Source organism: Polyodon spathula, chromosome 19 (assembly GCF_017654505.1).
Source record: "Polyodon spathula isolate WHYD16114869_AA chromosome 19, ASM1765450v1, whole genome shotgun sequence".
Classification (NCBI taxonomy): Eukaryota; Metazoa; Chordata; class Actinopteri; order Acipenseriformes; family Polyodontidae; genus Polyodon; species Polyodon spathula.
Window position 1 is genome coordinate 30011523 of NC_054552.1, and position 22344 is coordinate 30033866.

Consider the following 22344-nt stretch of genomic DNA (forward strand, 5'->3'; position numbering starts at 1 on the left):
GATTTTGGGTGGTTTAAACATCATCTCTACTTTTTGGACGACAGTAGAAGTTGCGTATGTTATAATCAACACTGAAGTATTTAGTTTCATGCACTGCTAGAATATGATTCTGAATGTGAGGAAATGCCTTGAAGGACATGAGTCATGCATTTTTTTTTTTTGCTTTTACCGTGTCCTTCCTCCATTGATTTAATGGAAAAGTCTTGAGTCCCACTATAAAATGAGTTTTGTAAATCAGCAAGTTGACAGCATTGTTGTTCTTCGCAGAGAAAACCCCAGAAAGGCTGTGAGATCAGACCTCTTTTAAAACCTGTTAAGTCTTCTTTTGCTCTTTACTGTTTCATTACTCAAAATAGGGGGGCTTTATGCTTGGCACTCCTCCCCCCTCCGCCCCTCTCCTTGATCACACAGACACATTTCATTGTGCTGCAAAGCTTCTGTTCATGTGCATTTGATTCATTACTAATTTAGTGAAGTTCAAAGATTGCTTGGATCTCAATCACTTTTGACCACCTAGTAGTAATGTGTGTTGGAAATTAGGGGTTACATTGAATTGTGGGAATGCCATTACAAGTAAAGCAACTTCTATAGTAAATATCTCTGTCACTTAGAAAAGATCTTATATACCCATACTTTAAATAAATTAAATTATTGTTAATTACTGTAAAAGTTGTCTGACTACATCTGTATTAATTGTCAGTTGCTCACTTTGTACCTGCTTGCGTAAGTGTGTGACAATACCAGATTCATTTGAGACATTGCATGTGTATCATCTCTTCAGAGACATTTTCAATAATGACATTTCTGAGAGATATACTCAACACTTTTTCACTAGACAGAGAAAAGTACATTGTCAGTTTGTTGATTTAACTGGAATAGGGTTAAGTACTGTTCCTTAAATCACCCATGAAAAAAGCTGTGTGATGAGTACAATTTGCATCAGTTCGTATCACTGTCATTATTTCAAGGCCTACTACAGTTAATGATACTTCAGAGTGGAAAACTTTGCAGAGCGTTGCAACACCAGCTTCAGTTACAGGCAGAATTAGCTGGCAACTGACGATGCAGTGGAGAGTTCTAATGTTATAATGAGAACTGGCATGTTAGCTGGGAGCAAAGCACCATGTTCAGCATATTTTCTGAGTTTGTTGAGAGGCTGCTCCTTCATGTGTCCTGTTAATCCTGAGGATTTGCTTGGAAATGTTCGGTATTTTGTCACATGAGCCTGGTTCGGACTATCAGACTTTTTGGAAGAGGGGAGAGCCTTATGTGAGAAGTCACAGTTGTTAAACGGGCCATAGGTATACCCAGCCTTTACCAAGTGACTTAATTTTAATCTGCAACTGCATATTCTTTTATTTTATTTATTTATTATCTTTAACTTCTGCACAGCACACAGGACCTGAGTTCAGAGTAGTGGGACCCTTGATAAGAATTTTCTTTATTTAGTGTTGAGTGATTACTTTGAGGTGAAGACAACCCAATGGAGGCATTGAAAAAGACGTTTAAACTTGTAAATAAATAAATAAATGCTTTCCAACATATTTCTTCTTACATTTTACTTTGATTAACCAGTCTGTTTATTCAAGTTGATTTGCCTTGATTGATCTTATAGTTTTCACCATTTATTCACATGTTCATAATTCATGAAAACAGTGTGTAACATGTTGAATTCCCTGCTGATGAAAGTTGACCTTTTATAGTTCCTTTGCTGGGTGTTCATAAATAAGAATAATATATAAAATACTGACATATGCGCATTTATTTCTCCTGGTTATGTTTCTCACTTTCATTTGTGCATTCATGATCAGTGATAAAAATAAAAAAAAAATTGAAAAAAAATTGAAATGAACTCCTACATATGACATTTGCAAATTAATACAGCTATTTCCTTGAATGACCTATCTTCCTTGACCGCAGTAGAAGAACACATATTGTGAAGCACAGACTTTGTCATCCTGTCTTTATTATCACTCAGGATGTGTGATAAGTAAGGTGCTTTGTAAATTAAGTTCAAGTCCCTTTGCTTGGCTGTCATAACGCTGGCTGACAAACTGAACAGAAGGACATGATTTAACATTTCAGAACAAGTTTATCAACAGCAGGAATGTGTTGACTGTCAGCTTGACAAAGCTTATCCATGAGTGACAGAGGAGAGCCTAATCCAAGATAGATAATCAAAACTGATCTTGAAGAATTTCAACGGAGCATTATTTAAGTTGATGTGGGCTACACAGGAGCAAAGACCAAGTGTATGCAATGAGTTTTGGAGTTAACGAACACACTGTTACTATTAGTTTCTGTGCATGATGATGTGGGATCTGTTTTAGTGCTTGCATGTGCTATTTTTTTTGCTGGTGCATACTTGTCTTTGATTAGCAACTGTCCAAGTATTTTTTGCTTGTCATGAAAGTAGGAGGCATGCTTTTGAATGTGGATACTGGCACAAGTGGGGAAAACAAAATAAACTCCCCCTGACCTCCTGGTGGCATTCCATTTCCTGTGTTTTGCTTTTTGACGTACAGCAGCCGAGGAGGACATTGTGTGCCCTGGCATGCCTGGCTGGATTTATGAACTGGTTGTCACTGGGGTGTCTGGGTGGCGACAGTGTGATAATCAACTGAGGGACTTTTCGCTGAGGTGATTCGGAAGAGTAGATGCCGTGCAGGAATAAGAGTAAATGTCAGATATGTGGAACTGCCTTGCTTTGTCTTGTACAGAGCTGAGCTGTTAGATTTTGGGCCGTATAGACGGGAAGAGTGGTGAGCGGATTCTAAAAGTGAGGGAAAAACTCATTACCGTTTAATGACTGAATAAAAACGACATAGATGTAATGTTTCTTTACATGCCTGCAGGACACTGTTGGCATACTTTATGTTAAACATTTCTGTTTGTTACAGATGGAGCGTCCAGGAGATTAGCCAGGCTAAAACACTGTCTGCTACCTGCTTGTGTCATACTTTATAAACTAACAGCAACACTTTTGTAATCGTGAGCAGAATCAAAATGCCAGTCTTGGACAGGTCTAACCTGATAAATAGTAGTCTTTTACAAAATAAATAAATAAATACATAGCAGGATAGATTTAGCTGCAAGATTGACCGTTTTTCTATTAACATTAGCTGTCCTTGAGTAAATATGCATGGTTGTAAAAAATAAAACTGCCTTGTGAAAGTGAACTGGCAAAAACATCTGTTTTCTTCCATGCAAACTATAATTGTGCAGATATTCAGAAGCTGTTATTTATTTTTGACAGCGAATGAATGCATAGATGGTAGTTTAAAAAGGACACTACAGCATGCATTCAGCCAGGATATCAACATGAATAACCATAAAAAAAATAAAAATAAAAAAAAAGATTTTAGTTTTACATGCAAAAACTATTTAGGTACTTTTAAATCGGACGTGTTTCAATTGACCAGGCAGACTTATAATACCCGAATGACTTTTAAAGCAAAGCAGCTCAATTAACTTGTATACACTGATTTTTGTAATTTATACAAACTGCTGTCCAGTGATATAAAGGGGGCATGTTGTGAGCAGTTAAATCTCATTTTTATACTTTTGTAAGCCGACTCAAGGATTGATCTGATGAAGTGTAATATTAGAGTACTGGGGTGGAGTAAATTTAGTTGCTTTTTGGTGAGCAGCAAAAACATGACCTTTATTGCATTTGATAATGATTTGGATGCCAAATTTTAATCCTTCCAATTACCACTCAGTCCAAGCATTACTAACTGAGTATTCAGAAGGGTAAAATAACAATGGGGTTTGGACTCTGACGCAGGTCCTCACATGAGTCGACTCGGGGATGGTGTGTTTACAGTAAAGCTTGGCTCAGAGTGGACGACTGTTTGTTTATTTTTATACTGCCTAAAAAAGCCTTCCTAAGACTTAAGCTGGCATAGTAGTTCAATATTGCATAAAAAATGCCAGAGCAAAGCTCTGGACTGAATTGCTGATCTACTGCATTGTGATGTCTGGGGCAGCAGACTGCCCTGTTTCAAAGGGGTGCTGGGTTTTTATGTTTTATCTTTGGATTCTCTGGTTCTGGTGTTGGATACAGTAAATGTTTTACATGTCTTATAATTTTATGTCTTCATTTTTTTTTAAATGAAGGTTATTGAATATTCCCAGAGAGAACTTGCTGGTCTTTATAATGCAATGCCTCATTAGCTAGTAACGAGAGCCAACATCTGCAAACTGTCTACAAGGAATTGCTTTTTGGACAGAGCTGGTTTCTGCTGTGTTTTTTTTAAGCAGATAGCATCACAAGCAGAATGCCAGTAAATTATATAACATTGAATGTTCCTCATTTAAATTATCTCTCTTTTTTTTTTTTGTTGCTATCATTCCTTCCTTCGAATACAGTTGCAATACCGACATCATGAGTGTAGGACTAAACAGTTTTTGTCAGGTTTCTCTTTGTCAGCTAATGTGTTGAATTGAAATATCTTTTGGCATTATAGACAACCAATTATTTATTTATTTATTTTATTTATTTATTTTTGGAGAGATTCGGACACTTCCTGCCCCTGTGGCACTGGCTAAATGGTGTGCAATTGAAAAATGAATGAGTAGAATGGTATTTCACATCAAACGCTATGGCCACATATATTATTGCACTGCTTTCACACAATTGCATGCCAATAAACAAGTAGGCCTCTCTTCATCCAGTGGCTGGGAAATATTTGTAATACCGTGTGTGTGTGTCTCTCTCTCTCTCTCTCTCTCTCTCTCTCTCTCTCTCTCTCTCATATATATACATATATATGGTGGTGTGTGTGTGTGTGTGTGTGTGTATATATATATATATATATATATATATATATATATATATATATATATATATATATATATATATATATATATATATATATATATATATGTATACATGTAAGGTGAAGACTGAGAACAATAAACTACCGAGTATAGGAGGGAGTCGAGCATCCGTTTTCTTTAATATAACCCAGATAAGCACAGTAAGTGTAAATGGTTTGCATTCGATTACACTTCCCTTTGTTTGTGCTGGAATTGTTCATTTCAAATTATAAAGCCGTTGACAGATATACTACAATCTTGTAGCATATTCAACCTGTTCATTGGTGTTTTAATGGGGAGCTGAAGACGTTCTCAACTCGTCTTGCTCGTACACCCTGCCGTAAATCTGCTCAACAGCTTTCAACTTCCTAGTATAATTAGAGGGGAATCTTCTCCCACACAATATAATGACAATGTATGCCTGAGCACAAAAAATATACAATCCATAAATGTAGATGAGAATATTCTTTTAAATGGATTTACACCTGAGTACATTGACTGAGTAAAGCCGTATGTCCAACACTATATCATTTGACTCCTGTTTTAAGGGAGAGACTTGCCATTTTGCTGTGAAACTTTAATGTTACCTTTTCAAAAGGTAATATAGATTTATGTCGCTGTAGTCACTCCTTGTCCAACCTACTTGAGATAAACAAGGAGTGACTACAGCGACATAAATAAACAGATTTCCCAGGAGAAGTATACTACCTTTCCCCCATCTCCAGATGTACAGTAAACCACTACAGCGTCCTCTTTTTATGGACCTCAGTAAATCAAAATGGGTGTTCTTGCTCGTTAGGATTCTGTGTGCACTGTGGTTATTTGGACGACCTGCTAGTGGTGTGCAGTAAGAGTCAAGTACATTGTGGCTGTGTTAATTTATTTTCTGCTGTTGTACCATTGTCCATCATTATAAGCATTATACGCTGACAAAGGTCCTTCCTGTGCACAGTGATTACAGTTCACGGAGCTGTGTTTGTGTGCGGATTTCAAGACCCTAAATCTAAATGACAAATGCTTGTAATATTTTGTGATTCGCCTGTCGGATAGCTGCATATGAAATTTTAAATATGCTGTGCCATTGCATAAAAAAAAAATGGGATAAACGTAAATTACATTATTGCTGCCTACTCCCTTTGATTCAAGCAAAGCACATATGTGACTTCATATAGAAACCTCTTGTTGAAAGAGAGAAAATAAATTGTTGTTATGGCTGTACTTTTCTGTCAAATTTAGAAGCGGGTACAAAAACTGTTGTGGTAGCATAATGACAATCGTCTGTGTTCACATGGTTTCTCTGCTTGATTTGCCAATAGGGATCGCCTACCTTGGAGGAGCATGCAGTCAAAAGAGAAAGTGTGTGCTGGCGGAAGACAATGGCCTCAACCTGGCATTTACTATAGCACATGAGCTAGGCCACAAGTAAGTGTTAAATATGAAGCTCAAGCTGCTCATTTCTGTACAGCCAGTGCTGTGTTCAGGCTGCCTGTTTGTAAGATGTTATGAGCCAAACACCTGTGATAGCTGACAGCAATGACAGGTGCACTGCAGAGCTCTGTCGTCATTCAATTGATAGGACTTGGATACCAGACCAGCAAAATGGCCATTGGCTTCTCGGTAACGGATACAAGTAGTAGAGTAGAGAATATGCTTATGAGGTTTTTAGGAACCTGCTACTCAACATAGTCTAGATTACTTACACTCCACTCGAGTCACTAAGTCTATCTTTTTAACATGCAGGGGGGCTAACATAAAGCACAGGTCTTGTGAATAAGACGCAGTCATCTATTTCAGTGATCTAAATCCTGCTGCTATGATTAATCTTGATTTAATCCTGGTGGTGGTTTCTATGATTTAGCAATGTTTCCAAATACCATAAAAAATACAGTGAAATGAACAATAAATCAGGTATAAAAATGTTAACTTTAAAAAAAAAAAAACAACTTTATTAGAACCTGCTGTTTTTAGAACATTAAAGAGGAAGACTAATAGCTTTTCCTCCTGATTCTGGAGTGCAGCGTACAGTGAAAACCTTAGAATTCGGTCCACTTGAGCTGTGTCCTGACATGTTTGTTTTTTAATTTGGAGGATATGGTGTCATTTAAAGTAAAATACTGTATAGACTTCGGCTTTAATGGCATATTCCATATTTGGAAAATGTTTAATAAAACCATGCTGGACGCCTGACATGAATAATGAAAACTTATATGGAAAAACTGCACGTTTTTAGATTCAGTTTGGCACGGCTTGCATATAATTCTGTTCTTTTCAACAGCATGTTTTAATTGGAAGTTACTGTAGTTTGGAAGAAACCAAAAAAAAAAAAAAATGTTTACAGTGTGTGATGTAATGCATGTGTGGCAAAATAAGAGCCATTTTTTAATGGGACGTCTTGATTCAGTTCAAAGCCAGTGTGTCACATAAGCATGCATGTTTTAAGCAAGCCAGAGCATGCACTGTATAAATGGGGAGATAGCTGCCTGCTAGAACATATTTGCTCCTAGCATACACCTTATATAGGGTGTGGAAAGCTGTTCTGTAAAGAAACAGTAACACATATACAGAGACCTATGCTTACACACATAGATGCAAATGCACACTGCCTCTGTATCACACTTTAGCATTTACATTTCTCTGATTCTGGCTGTGGCTGCCTTACTGTGCAGTTTTATAGCTACCCTCCTGCCAAGCCCCTTTGAGGGGAAAAAATAAGAGTACTGCTGTGCAGCTTGTGAAAAATAAAGGCTCGGCTTGTTTAGGTGGTATTTATTGAGCAGTGTAAGTTGTGACTTTGCAAAACCTGGAAGAACCGTACTTGATTTGTCAGATTTCTACTGTGTTTTGCTTTAATTATTCTTTCAGTGTAAAGAGGTCTGTGAGAAGTGTATTTTAATGACATAGAGATGGTGCACCAGTTATCCTTAAATTAAATCCCACTGTGTAATAAGATTTTGCTTATAGTGTGCGTGTACGCACTAATATTATATATATATATATATATATATATATATATATATATCGACTTTCTGCCATTATAATGATAGTGTACAATATAAATGAATAGAAGTTTATGAAATACATTTAAATAGACTAGATACCATGATGCCTGAAGGTTTAAATAGAAAGGAATATTAGATTGTTGCATCATTAGCTACATAGTGAATGACATCACAAAGACATTAGATTTAAAGAGAAATAAATGTGTGGTTACTATGGCACCAAACAGCCTATAAATACCTCCAATGTTTGTTGACAAAGATATGTTAAACATACCGAAACGTTGGGAAGTTGGCTCTTTGATAGATCTAGGAAGATATGGATATAATCTATACATATTTTTTCTCTGCCTTTACTCGTTCATCTTTAGCTTTTTCACACTTGCAATATTTGTTTAACCATGCTGGTTGTGCAAACATATTCCATGAGTAGCCAACTATGTTGTGATTTCATAATTAAACAAATCATTGCAAAAATAACATTTGTTTTGGAAGTGAAGAGCATGCTAAAATTGGTGGCTATTCGATGTGCAATGATCCTGTTTACTGAGTTGAACACCTTTTTTAAAGCAGCGTAAAAGAAAAATGTACACCATATCAATCTGGGCAAATTGCCAAAAAAAATATTGGAATTGTCAACCACTTTGAGGCTTTGCCAGCTTTCCTTAGAAATATTGCACATTTGGCATTGTTCTGCTGAGCAAGCCAAGGTTAGCTTTAATGGCCAGTGTGTAAGAAGCTGGCAGAGTGCAGCTTTCTTCCTGCTGGCTGAGCCTGCCTTTTATATATTACTGGCTTTACTGGGAATGTGATTATAGACCTAAAGCCCCACATATTGGATACTAGAAAAGCCCTCATTTGTATTAACTCTGTAAACAGTGACAGGCACTATTAGGGTTACAAGTGCCATTTACTGAAAAAGCATTTTTTTTTGTTTTTTTTTGTGGAAAGTAGCAGTAGATATATTTACTGTTTTGGTTTTTGTCTTTTCCGAAAAGTTGGCTGGATGTTCCTATTGAAACCTTTGAAAGAGAAAGGCATCTATTTAACTGCTTAAATGTTCACAAGCTTGTTCCACAGATCATACCCGTTTTGGTTTCATACTTGTATCTGGTACTTTCTAATTTTGTGGTACACAACATTGTGCAACTATAGAGCGAGAAAGTAACTTTGAGTCGGTTGGGGACACCGTGGCACTGCATAGTAGTAGCATGTACCAGGGAGATCAACTCTCGGGCCTGGAGGGCCATTCCACGCCATGAACTACTTCAGGTCTGGATGGAGGTTTAATTGGTTCAATTAAACAATTTAGAACAGGGTTGGAACAGAGACCGGGAGTGGGAGAGGCAGCTTTGGCCCCCATTATTTTTTAGAAACTAACTGCATTCTTGTTGGCTGTTTTCACTTGAGCAGTAAAATACCTGAAATTGGTTCAGGTTACAAATGGAAATGTTATATTTCATTAAATTGGAGGAATAACAAAGACATACACACTCTTATTGTTTTGTAAAGCAACTGTTAACTTAAAGCATTGTTGGCTGTGACAGCAGCTGTATAGAATTTTACCAACAGGCATGATTAAAGCAGGAGGGTGTCTGTACTGTGAAGTGATTTACACATCCTTCCAGTTCATTTATATTAATACCAAATATGCCGAAACATGTCTGAACAAACACTGGCTATATTTATCTTGTATCTTTTACGAGTTGAGCAAATGATTTAATTAAGTAAGAGTGCATACGTTGGTTTTATTAAACTTTTATTGAAACTGGATAGTGCAAGACTCCTAGTACATAATTGAAATTCACAGATTGATTCTTTTAAACGGTAGCAAGAACTCCTTTTCTACCTACTGTTCATATGAGATAGTCATCTTATTGGTCACTCGGATGCTTGAGGTCATAGATGTTGCACATCTAGTTTATTACAGTAGGTGTGAAAACGATGCCTTGCCACCAGATTGCTTACACATGGAATAACTACCATGTACTGTTGGCAGTAAAGGAAAAGCTATCGTGGTTCATTCTAGGGTATAATTTTAGCACTCAATTTAAGTATCCATGGCTATAATGTCTCAAGTTGTTGTTATTCCACAAATAAAAGCAAAATTTTCGGCTATAAACATGGACCGTTTTTGCCTCCTTTCTTTGGTATAAAGGCCTTTTATTGATAGGATAGAGAAGATCAGTCTTCATGCTGACGTTTTTTGACAAAGACCAGAGCCTTTTTCCTTAAACATATAGTGTTGCAATAAATGTTTAATAAGCGAGAAAACCCCATGCTTTTACATTTCAGCCTTTGAACTTTTGAAAACACTCTAATTTTCAACTTTTAATCCTTTGCCTTTGAAATTGGTCTGTACATTCTGGGAGTGCTTTTCCTGTGTTAATTAAGGAAATAAAAGGGATGCATTCCTGGTCAGAGCACCTTTTTAATAGCAGTTTGATCAGGAGCCTTTTAATATTCATCTAATTTTATTTGTGCGTTGTGCTGCATGATATCACCGAGTATCATGTGGCTTTGAAAAGTCAGTGATGTGTCTGTACTCTTTGGTTTGAACAGCATGGGGATCAGCCATGACGACGACCACCCTTCCTGTGCTGGCCGCTCCCACATCATGTCGGGGGAGTGGGTGAAGGGCAGGAATCCCAGCGACCTGTCCTGGTCCTCCTGCAGCCGGGATGATCTGGAAAGCTTCCTGAGGTAAGACGAGAAAACTGTGAAACCATCTGCTGGGGCAAACTCAGAATCCGTCATAAAATACACATACTGGGAAAGTGAAGAAATCGCTGTGGGATTTCGGGGTAGGAACCCTGCTGATTTTGTAAGTAGGTGGGAAGCAACTCAACGCCAGATATTGTGGAGCTAGCATGTTTGAAGCTGCAAAAAAGCTTCAGGATAACTATGCATCATCTTGGTTCGCCAGAGAGGTTGTACACAACTGACATGGTTTTTTTTTTTTTTTTTTTTTTTTTTTATGGCTTTGTATTCTCTTACCTCAATCTAAAAAGGAAACAGTGATTTAAAAATAAAGAAATGTGAAAGCCTTAGCAGTGCTTGTTGCCATAGCTCTAGAAGGGGTCAAGTGATGTTTTGCTGCCACTTTTTCCTGTGTTAAGATTCAGTGTGGAGGATTGGTTTATTTTTCCTGTAACGTTTGTGTGAATTCCATTCCCGTCATTCTTTCTTCCTAATGTTGTGTAATTCCTGTGGCTTACAGGTCGAAGGTCAGTGCCTGCCTGTTGGAAACGGATCCTCGCAGTCACCATGTGGTGAGGCTGCCTTCCAAGCTGCCAGGCATGCACTACAGTGCAGATGAGCAGTGCCAGATTTTGTTTGGCACCAACGCCACATTCTGCAATAATATGGAGGTACGCTCTTCCTTTTTGAGCTGCTGTTTCCAGGATTAAAAGATAACCAAACCCGAAACTGAGATTCACTTTCAAAAGGCGTGTGTTCTGTGCTCTTTTAGTCTCTGTGTATTTGTACAGCATGCATTTGTAACAGCAGTTGGGAGAGTTCCAGTTTGAATAACACCCAGAGGGTTTGGATGAGCTCAGACTTTATTCTTTGATCAAATGCTTGGAGATTCAAACGCAGTAAAACTATGACTTTGGAGTTCCAGTGTATTGTATAGTAATGATCATTATATCTCTTATGTAAAAATATATAGTAGAACATTCTTGTTAGGTGTTGGAATGAAATGTGTATTGCCATTCACTAGTATTATTTTGCATCATTATCTATAACAGTTGATAGCATAATAAATACAATATTTTAAAGATGGTTTACTTAAAACATTTTCCGACACTAAAGTAGCTGGCATATTCACTTCAATGCCCGTCTTTGGGAAGTGGAAATGTGGCAAACAACGACAATTATATTGGCTTTTTAATAAATATAACAGGGCTATTTTTTTTTTTTTTGAAAATGGCACAATCAGCTTGGAGTGATTTGGGAAACAGACCGCAGAGCTAAAAGTAATATATGAAATTGTAAAATAAACTGTTGTTCAAAAAGTATATCATTGATTTAAAGGAACCAATATAATTTTCATGTAAAAATGTTCTGGAAATTGCTGCTAATGGCTCCTGATGTGTGACTGACACAAATATAAAAGGATAACCTGAAAAAACAAAACCACAGGAACACGATTACCAATGTACTGCACACAAGTAAATATAATTGAAGAACCATTAACAATTTTATGAGCTATTGCTTTCCGTACAGATTTCAGTTAAACTAGGCTAGAGTGTGTATTACTTATTGGATATAATGTACTATGTCTGTGTAAGTACCATCAACACCAACATATACTAAGACTTGGTACAGGATGGAAAGCAGGTCCCGGGGTTCTCTTCTAGGGGCACGTTCTGGATATTATACTATTGACAAGCAGAGGCATTGCGCTCTTCACACTGTCTCTGCCAGCTCATTAGAAATGAGGTCCTGAACCCCATCATTTGCTCACACGCTTTTAGAGGAGCCAAGAACCTGGGGTTGACCAGTTCACACCTTGAGGCAAAATCGATGCCAAAATCAACAGTCTTGTTCTGCAACACCCAATAGTGAAATATGAGTAAAACCTTCTGTTTCTGCAATTCACATCTTGCACAGTCTGTGTGATTAAATTATTAACAAGGAATACCCGTTTTTGTTGCAAAACATTTATTGGCACATTACTGGTGCAAAGCCTCTTATTCTGTTATAAAGTAATTGTAGGGTTTCTTCTACAAACCCTGTTAATATTAATAAATTATATTAGTAATTATATTATTCTTTTTAGCTTCCTTTTTATAATGCTTTTTTTCTGGTTCAAGTTTGAACTAAAGCCTGATAACTTTAATTCAGCAAATACAGGCAGAGAAAGTGGAAATTGGTCATATCCTTAACAAGTAAAACATACAAAATCTTCTACATCACACTGACTCGTAGAACTGATTGTAGAATTATGCTTACTTATGAACATGGTTTAATTTTAAATATGTTCAATAAACAAGAAAAGTTTATGAACCAAAAGCACGTTGGATGTGGTATTTATAATACAGCAATATGCAAGAAGACTGATGAAGTAATATCCAAGTCTAAGTATGAATGCATCACTGCATTAATACTTCAGAACACATTACTGTAAATTATAAAGGGGAGGGGGGGGGGGGGGGGAGTTGTGTTGCTGTTGTACTGTCTTTTTATAAAGAAAGATATATAGCATATTTACAGCAATGGATTTTGCAGTTCGTGAAAGAACTATACTACAAATCAAGTGGTAATCTAGTACTTAATGCCACAAGATTGCTTTATGTTAAAGAAAATATTTGGCAAACACCTACGGATTGTCTGGGCAAAATGAAGGGTCGGACCCAAAGGAAGCTGTATGCACTCCTACTGATACAAGGCTTGACAAAGATGTATCCTGCAGCAACAGAGGTCAAAAGCATGAAGACGATAAAATTGCCGGTGTATGACTTTTTAATGATTGTCTTGCAGCCTGGGGGGTTAACTGTATAAATGGAAAATATTATTGCAAGCATTTACGTCTAACTACAGGTAAGAAAGAAAACCAGGAATAAATCGAGAGAGAGAATGGAAACACATGTAGTAAAGTGGGTTTGTGTGGAAGCAGCAGCTTTGTGCTGTGTGAGCAAGGCTTCCTATACCTCAGTAGCCCGTCCTTGTGAACACATGGGGATGATTAGTAGATGTAGAGTAAATGGAGCGAGTCCAGAAGGTCTCGTACACTGTGGGTCTTTCCATAGGTGTCTTGTGTACTGCCTCCCCAGCTCAGTTCGCTCGCTAGTCACAAGTTAAAAATTAGGTTCTGTAACGTCATATCTGGATACGTCACTCTTTTTTTAATTTTGTATTTGTTGAATAGTCACGCTTTTTGGTAGGTTTCCAAAAACAATTGCCAGCAGTGTTATGAGTGATTTTTTTTTTTTTCTTTAAGACTCTCCTTACCTAAAATGTAATAATGTTTTGAAAACATTATCATTTGTTTTTGTAAGTACGGTATCCCTTAATAGTTTAGATATCATTTAGATTGCATAGACTGGGCCCACCCTGGTGTTTTTGTACTTTGACAAAAACAGACAGAGTAGACTCACATGTACAGTTAGAGATATTGGTTTTCATAACTTCTCTACTCAAAGGATTTACTGTGTAATAATCTAAACAGTGAGACCGTAATTTATATCACTAGCTCATTTATACTTCATCTTCTACACTTTTTTCCAGGACCAATGCTGCATAGAGGTCACAGAATAGATCCGTGGACACAGAGCTATATATTGTGTCATGTTCAGAAATACCTTTGCTTGATTTATGCGGTGCAAATGGAATTCTACATATGTTACAAGTCATAAAGAAACGTATATAGGTGTAATCTGTCTATCAGGAGTCTGAAGGAGTGATCCCCCGTTATTTCACAGTGTACTGTATGTGTCACTTTCATTTATTTGCAAATTGACATTAGTCCCAAGTTTTATTTATTTATAACAAATTGGAAATATTCTAGGTTTCAGATAACAGGGACTTTAGATTAAGAGACACTTCAACTCAAGGAGACAGAAAAAGAGGTAGACCAGTTAACTTGTTAAACAGCCATTTAGGATTTCAACAGTGATCTTTATTTTTTTCTCTCTTTCACTTTTACAAGTCCATAAACTTTTTAAACAGACCTTTTGGAAACACATAACAGAGAAGAATCTACTTCTGCTTAACCTGCTATGTGCATTTAGCGCCTGGAGTTACGACTGGCACTGTGTACAATTACACGCGAATAAGCAGTATATGCTCTGGTATATGGAACATGAGACCCTAGGTATCCATGTCAGGTTGTCTGACCTATGGAGGGATGCACATTAAATACTTTAAGGCTTGTCCTGATGACAGCTTTATGGGGTTTGGACAAATATCACAGCCAGTGATACATGTCCTGTTGATGGCTACATTTTCAACCATCTGTAAAAGCATTTCCATTGGATCTTTGTCTTTACTGTAAAAGGGCCATCTCCTGTTTAGGCAGTACAAGTATAACTATCTGGAGATTTTCTTTCCCATGCTGACCAGGTCAGTCAGTGTTATGAGTCAGCGTTGGATAATCCAAGTCCATATTGCTTAATAATGTCTCTGTGAACTAGTTTAACACTCTTCAAACAAGCTCAGATTTCCCCTTTTTGTCCAGACGGGACGGGACTCCTTGTTTATTCTCAGGCTTACTGTGCGTCTTGGGTAGTTGGAAAGATATTTGACATTTGTTTTTAAGGCTTTTCCCAATTGGTGGAGTGTTGTTTTAAGAAAAAAAAAAAAAAAAAAAATTGTTAATTTTATGACATCCAGCAAACCCCTCCCCACCCCAACGCACAAGACCATTTTGCCCCTGACTCTCCACTGGCTGTTGCAGTGTATGACTGTGCATTCCATCTGCACTATAACATTGCTAAGCCACAGTAATGGTTTGGGATCATTAAAGGCATTCCAAATGCAACCCCATTCCAGAAATCTGGGACCTTGTAGATAAAAGGTATGTTTGTGGCGGTTTCTGGGTGGAGAATAGCATAGTAACCATTTTACAATAATACTTTGATTATCTGAACAAGTAGATTTTACAGATTAATGTGCAAAGTAGAATAATGAGGTTTCACAAGACGTCTTTCAAGCAGTAATTGTCTCTTTGTAGTGGTATGGCAACTGAACACAGAGTTGAGATCCAGTTCTTTTGTAGTTTCTTTCTGAAATTAGCTGTTGAATTTACTGTCACACATGCTGTGAGGTCTCGCATGCTCCACAGTGCATTTCCTATTAGGACTAATTTCACCACTGTTACAGAAAAGTTGAAAAAAAATAGCAGTGCTTTACTCATAAGAAACATCAGCAGAGCATTACCAGCAATGGCAACACAGTGATTTTAAGTATTGCAATGGTCGCCGTACGCAATGTACTAGCATCCTAAATCAGTTTTAAATAACAGCTGTCTTAGTATCGTTTTTTAGATTACCCAAAAACAAAACCCTAATCTGTTATAATGTGATTCCTTATTGATTAATAAACGACTGGGATACAAAGGGAAGGCTGTAACTTGTGCTTGTTTGCTTGTTCTAGCATCTGATGTGTGCTGGTTTGTGGTGTTTGGTCGAAGGAGACACATCCTGCAAAACCAAACTAGATCCTCCACTGGACGGCACAGAATGTGGGGCAGACAAGGTGAGCTGAACCGGTTCATAAGTGGATTTGATAATAACATAAATAGAAATCTAGTGTAATTTAAAAAGGTTACTGTTACCCACTGACATTCTAAAAGTATGCAGAATAGAAGATCAGACACCATAATAGTCAGGAATAGGTATCATTATAAAATATAAGTTCCTAAATCTTTTTCTTAACACATAATTTCTAGTTTTGTTATTACACCTTAAAACCGCCCCAATACACTCCCTACCATCTGCTATTCTCTAGAAGAGCGGTTTTCAAACTGGGATAATCAAGCTCTCATTAAGGGTACACGAGAAAATTCCTGTAATGGCGGATAACTTTTTTTTTTTTCTTACCACGTAGTACTTTGCCACTTAGCAATCGAATCAACAATGTTTTTATAAAGAGTTTTCCATTTACTTACTTTACTTCCAGTACTTAATCTAGTAATAGAAAAGACCACATTTTTTCCTGTTTTCATAGGTATATTATGACCTTATCTCGGATGGGGGGGTACACGGTAGACTAGATTTTGGAAAGGGGCACAGGGCCTAAAAAGTTTGAAAACCATTGCTCTAGAGTATAAAGCAATACAGGAATGCAATTGAATACAGGAATGCAATTGAATACAGGAGTACAATTGAATCTACACCAGCATACAGCGTAAAATGTATAAAGACAGGGCAAGAGCCGCTAGTGAGCCATGAACGCTGGATTCCACAATGGTGTAATGCATTGCGTTCTCTCCTGGGTATCTTCCAGTGGTGCAGGGCTGGAGAATGCGTCAGTAAGACCCCGATCCCACAGCATGTGGACGGAGACTGGAGCTCCTGGAGTCAGTGGAGTGCGTGCAGCAGGACCTGTGGCACTGGAGCCAGATTCAGGCAGAGGAAGTGTGACAACCCACCGTAAGTGAATAAGGAAAGAGAGCAATGGAAGAACCGATACAATACACTGTGCCTGACAGTTGCAGTTTGTAAACTCTTTTATGCGTCCTCCTACCTGTCTGTTGTCTGTACTAAGCTCCAGGCAGAAAGAGGCTTATGGGCACCTGTTCACAAAGCCTGTGATTAATAAAGGATGTTTTATTCACTTTTTATCAATGAACTAAAGTAAGGTATTCAACTGCTGTTGGATTCTTTAACAATAGTTTCGTGGATATTAGACTTTTGTTTTTAAGAGACTTTCTGTAAATAAATGAACACTACCTTTGCGAATAGGGCACTGTGACACGCAGCTATTTCATTTCTTAGTCTGATGTTGGTCCTTCAGCCGGTACCGAACCACAGGACTCAACCACCAATATCCCTACCCCTTTCATCTTTCCAGTATATAGAACACCTTCCACAATGAGGTGTTGAATCTTCCATCCTGCCAACGAGGGGTTGTTTAAAAGTTGTGCCACATATCTGACCTAGTTTAAAACTGCAGGAAAGTGAAAGTATGCCTTTTTTATTGAATGCATGCATATTTCCCCAGCAATAAACCGATAATAAACCAGCACGATCTTAATGTTGCAATAAATGTTTCTCAAATAGAGGCTACAAACTAGAGTAAGTCAGACAAGTCCCAAGACCATGTGCATCACTGAACTTGGATCGCCATCAGACGAGCATACTGTTTTTATTTAGGTCCTGACTATTGAAAGTGGCCTTGATTATAATTCTGAAGAAGACAAAGCAGCAAGCAGAGTGCAGTCTGAAGAGCTGCATTAAAAGGCAATTAGCTTTCCAGAAAGTGAAAGCACGTTTGCTTATTGGAGCTGTGCGGAATGATTTCAGAAGTTGTCTTCAAAATGCAATTTCTGAAGAATAAAACGAGGCCTCTCATTAGAAACCGAACAGATATTAGTAGATTTTTATTAACCTGTTGCAAGCTGAATCAGAGCTTAAGTTTAAGCTTCCATGCCCATTTGCAATATACCCTCTCTAAATGTCAAGTGAAAATGTATTTTAATGGCATACCAGAAGGATTTACGAGGCTCTTGGTCCCCACGTTCTGTATTATATCCAGCATATTTCCAGCTGTTCCAGATTGTCTAATATTGCTTTTGGGGCTCATTTCTTTGCATAATCCTGGCTTTCCTTCTACCTAGACACTTGTAATACTCTATTATGAACGATACATCACGTCTGGCATCAAGTCACCTCATCTGCTGGGGCTGTTCTGATGATTACATCTTATTTCAAATATAAAAATGTTTGAATACAAAATCTGTTTAAACATTTAAATACGTAGAGACAAACTCACTGAATTCTAATATGTATCTGTGAATGTACTGTATGTGCAATATTTCTTTATTTATTTGGTATTTTGTACACCAAGCACAAAGTACTGATACAGACGTTTAAATATTTAGCATTAATGAGCAAATTACCATATGTATGTATGCATTCTTTATCGTGTTTTTTTAGGGAAACACTGGGGGCCCAAGTCACAAAGCTTTAGACTGTTTTAAGGAATTTGTCGTAACCTTTATAAAAGTTTACAGCTGTATTTTTTCATGGTACTTTTTGCAGTTTTACCATGCTTTCACCATGATTTATAATATGCATTTTCCATCCATGGTTTACCATCATTATTGTAATAATTTACCATACCTTGCTGGCCTTTTATAATGCTTACTAATGCTTTCACTATGCACGTTTCAATTTTAGTCCATTTGAACTACAGTATTTAACTGTTTTAGGTTTATTAGTATATTTATTTCTTATATTATAATTTACATTACCTCTGGCCTACTTTTTTTTTTTTTTGTTTACACTGAGCCAGATGGAAGGAGGTTGGTACTAGTGTTGCCTTGCAGTATTCCAGGCAAGAATGAAATGCACCTGGGTGGTTAGACTTGTCCTAGCAAATTGACAGCCTTCGGGACAGACAGTAGCACTGACATTAAAGGTGTGAATGATTGAACAGGTTGTATCGTTAAGCAGCTGTTTTCTCTGTTCTCTGCAGCCCGGGGCCAGGCGGGATGCACTGCCAGAAAGCCAGTGTTGAGCATAAAGCCTGCGAGGGCCCTCCCTGCTCAAAGGGGTTTCCTACCTTCCGGGACCAGCAGTGCCAGTCACATGACAGGCAAGCCAGCAAGAAGAAAAACCACTGGACTGCCGTCATTAACGATGGTGAGATTCACACCCGTTTCTTCTTATTATTATTATGGTATGCTTTGTTACCAGTGTGGGAGTGACTGGTACAGTAAAACAATAACACACCAAAGTACCTGCTTCAAGGGAGTTTTTATATCTTTACATCTAAAATGTTTTGGTACGTTTTAACATACCTTCTGTCAAGGGAAAATTTGTTTGACAGTGGAGGTACTTTATAGGCTTTTGATGCCGTGATAACTACACTTGTCTTTCTTTTTAAATTAATTTGCTTGTAATGTCATTTACTACACAACTGCTGTACCATACAGTATATAATCAGTTTCTTACCGGTTTAATATCCTAGTATTCTGTATGTTTCTTTATTCTTGTCTTTGCAATATTTTGTTGCTGAAATATATAGTAATCATGGTACTATGAGCAGAAATAACAATTGAGAGTCCTTCAGAACACATGCAACAGGATATTAAACAGGTAAGAAATGAAATATTAGGACAATGCAGATCATATGGGATTGTGTTCTCCCCTATTGCCATAATGGAAACCAGGCCCATAATGTGTAAATGGATCATTTGTTGTTCCAGGAGGACAAAGGTCTGCAGTAATTAATAGGAGCTGTGTCCGGTTTGGACCTTGTATCCTTTAACTGTTGGAGAAATGATATGAAGAAGTTTGGGAATACCAAGCTAGTGTTATCTATCATTCATACTGTAACTGTTCAGTTGTTATAAAGCTCACACTAGTTGGCCTCAGAATATAGTGACGTGGATGGTGTCATGTACACATAATTATAAAGCAAGAGAATTCATGAGCTCCTGAAGTGTTCAAGGGTAGTGTATGTGTGCAATCCTAGATCATATGTGCTGGGATTAACAGCTTGTTTACAACCATGAGCATTTACTTTAGACCTCTATCTTGTGCAATGTACCAGACCTGTTTCTATGCAGAAAAAGTTAACGAAAAATAATTCTTATTCAGCGAAATTTGTCTTTTCAGTTGTCAAATGTGTGTGTGTGTGTGTACATACGAGAAAGCTTTTAATCAGAGTTCAATTCATTCAATGCCAGTCTGACAGATATAACAGCTGTTAGCCAAATGTATGCCATTTTAACTTCCATAACAGGATGTGGAGCGGTTTATCTGAGGACTATAGGAATCGCAGTACACCCTTCTTATTTACCTTTCAAATGCAGTCATAATTAAGCTGTTGCTGTATTTAACTCAATCTAGGGTGGCTTCTAAGATGAATTTAATGAAAAGAAAATGTCATACACTAAGTGATTTGAGCTGCATTTGTTAAGTATTGACATGTTGTACCCGTTTTTGTAAATTTAAAATTGCATTGAGTAATCAGCAGCAAGTCATTGAAATATTGTTTTCATTAAATAGCATTGTATTACAGCACTGATAAAGCAGTACTGTGACAAGTATGCTCTAGCTTACTTGCAGTTGACACGAGTAAATACATAACAAATCAATGAGAGGAGATGTTCCCATACAACAATGTACAGAATAGTTGTATTCAATTCAGGGAGTGGAGTCACTTTGTCCATTCACAGCTATCTTTTGTGTTAAGAACTTGTCTGTCATAGTTTATAAAGCTATTAAAAATCAACCCTGATGATGTTATGCACACGTTTGGTTCACACTGTGGCCTACAGATCTATCCTGTATCTCTTCATATGCATGAGCAATCTTGTTATTTGCATGGATTCAATGCTCACAGCGTTTCTGAATCGTTCAGACAGAACCCAATCGGCTGTAAATAGAAAGTCAGAAAAGCAATTTTTTTTTGCAGCAGCAGGCTTTTGTTTTAATGGACGCCAGTTCAGGTCCAGCCTCTACCCTGTTACACAAGGTAAACTCAAGACCCACAACATGTAAGCTTGTGTTAAACATTCCAGCAATAACATGCTTAGTTCCCAGCCATAAACCAAATCACATCTACCAGTATTTCTAGTCAAGGCAATACCTGCCAGAATTCATACTAGAGACAAAAAAATATGTTATGACCCAGAAACATTCTAAAATAGCCCCACCGAACAGCTTGATGAAATCTGGTAATTTGTTTTTAATAGCGACAATATTCATATAAGCTTATAATACTTTTTTTTATTTTTTTTTCCCCCCAGAAAAGCCGTGTGCCTTGTTCTGTAATCCGCTGGGAAGGGACTCTCCTGAGCTGGTGGCTGAGAGAGTGCTTGACGGCACGCCATGTGGACCGTATGAGACTGATCTGTGTGTGAATGGAAAGTGTCAGGTATGTTGACACTTTTTTTTTTTCACATTGTACCAAAAATAACGACATTACTCGTTTTCATTTTACAGTCCAGTGGAATCTGTTTACTGTCTCTAAATTAAGGCATTGCCTAGTACTGCATTCCTCAGTAGTAAACATGAAAACTACAGTTACATCTGCCGGCTGAATTGATTTGTTGCTACATCTCTGTTTGCCTCAATCTGAATGTCAAACCCCCCACTTGTGCATGGCAGGTATGGAAGTGTGCAGACTTAATTGGCCCGAGACGCAGCTGAGGTCAAGACTGAAGGGAAAGCTTCCAGAATCGTGTCTTATTGATTGGGTTTATTTATAGGTGCTGCTTGCCCTTGATTTTTGGATAGACATGTAATGCATATTATTATTGCATAGCTTTCAGCCTTGTGACATGAGACGTACACTCCTTTAGGGAGACTTGGGACTCAATGATCAGAGTCTTCCCTGCAATTAACTGCTCTGTATCAGCAGCACACTGTGCAAATATAAGCTGCGGGATTTAAACCGGGCTTCCATCTCCAAACATCAAGCGCCCATCATCCAACACGATCAAGGAGAGAAGTTTGTGATACTTGAGTGTAGGTCTAGCTCACTAAAGTGTACTACAGTATTAAAACACTATACCCGGGTATAACGCCAAAGACGATCCACTTACTTATTACCTGGAATACTGCGCACCTTGTATATAATGCACAATCCAATCCATTCTCTCAATAATAGTTAAGACCAAAAGGTGTGTGTGTGTTATAGTCCGAAACATTACGGTATAGAGTTTTACCGTACTGTACTGTATATAATGTAATACCAGCGTTATATATCGAGCTGAAGGTTCTGCCCACTTGGGCCTTATCCTTTTCTCTCCATCTGATCTTTTGTTTAGAACATGCATCTTATACCTTGAAACTATATAGACACTTGGCACTGGTTATTTTTAAAACTCACAGAGGGGTGGGCTGGT

At 37.7% G+C, this 22344-nt stretch overlaps 1 protein-coding gene across 2 annotated transcripts in view; it reads left to right on the top strand.

The window, feature by feature from the left end:
* Positions 1-22344, top strand: part of adamts17 (ADAM metallopeptidase with thrombospondin type 1 motif, 17) — a 79959-nt gene that overhangs the window by 22718 nt on the left and 34897 nt on the right. For both annotated transcript variants that reach the window (XM_041218747.1, XM_041218749.1), the window contains exons 8-14: positions 6138-6243; positions 10380-10520; positions 11038-11188; positions 15918-16019; positions 16770-16915; positions 18963-19129; positions 21244-21371. In XM_041218747.1, coding sequence (XP_041074681.1) covers positions 6138-6243; positions 10380-10520; positions 11038-11188; positions 15918-16019; positions 16770-16915; positions 18963-19129; positions 21244-21371 — 941 coding nt within the window. The remainder of the gene's footprint in view (positions 1-6137; positions 6244-10379; positions 10521-11037; positions 11189-15917; positions 16020-16769; positions 16916-18962; positions 19130-21243; positions 21372-22344) is intronic.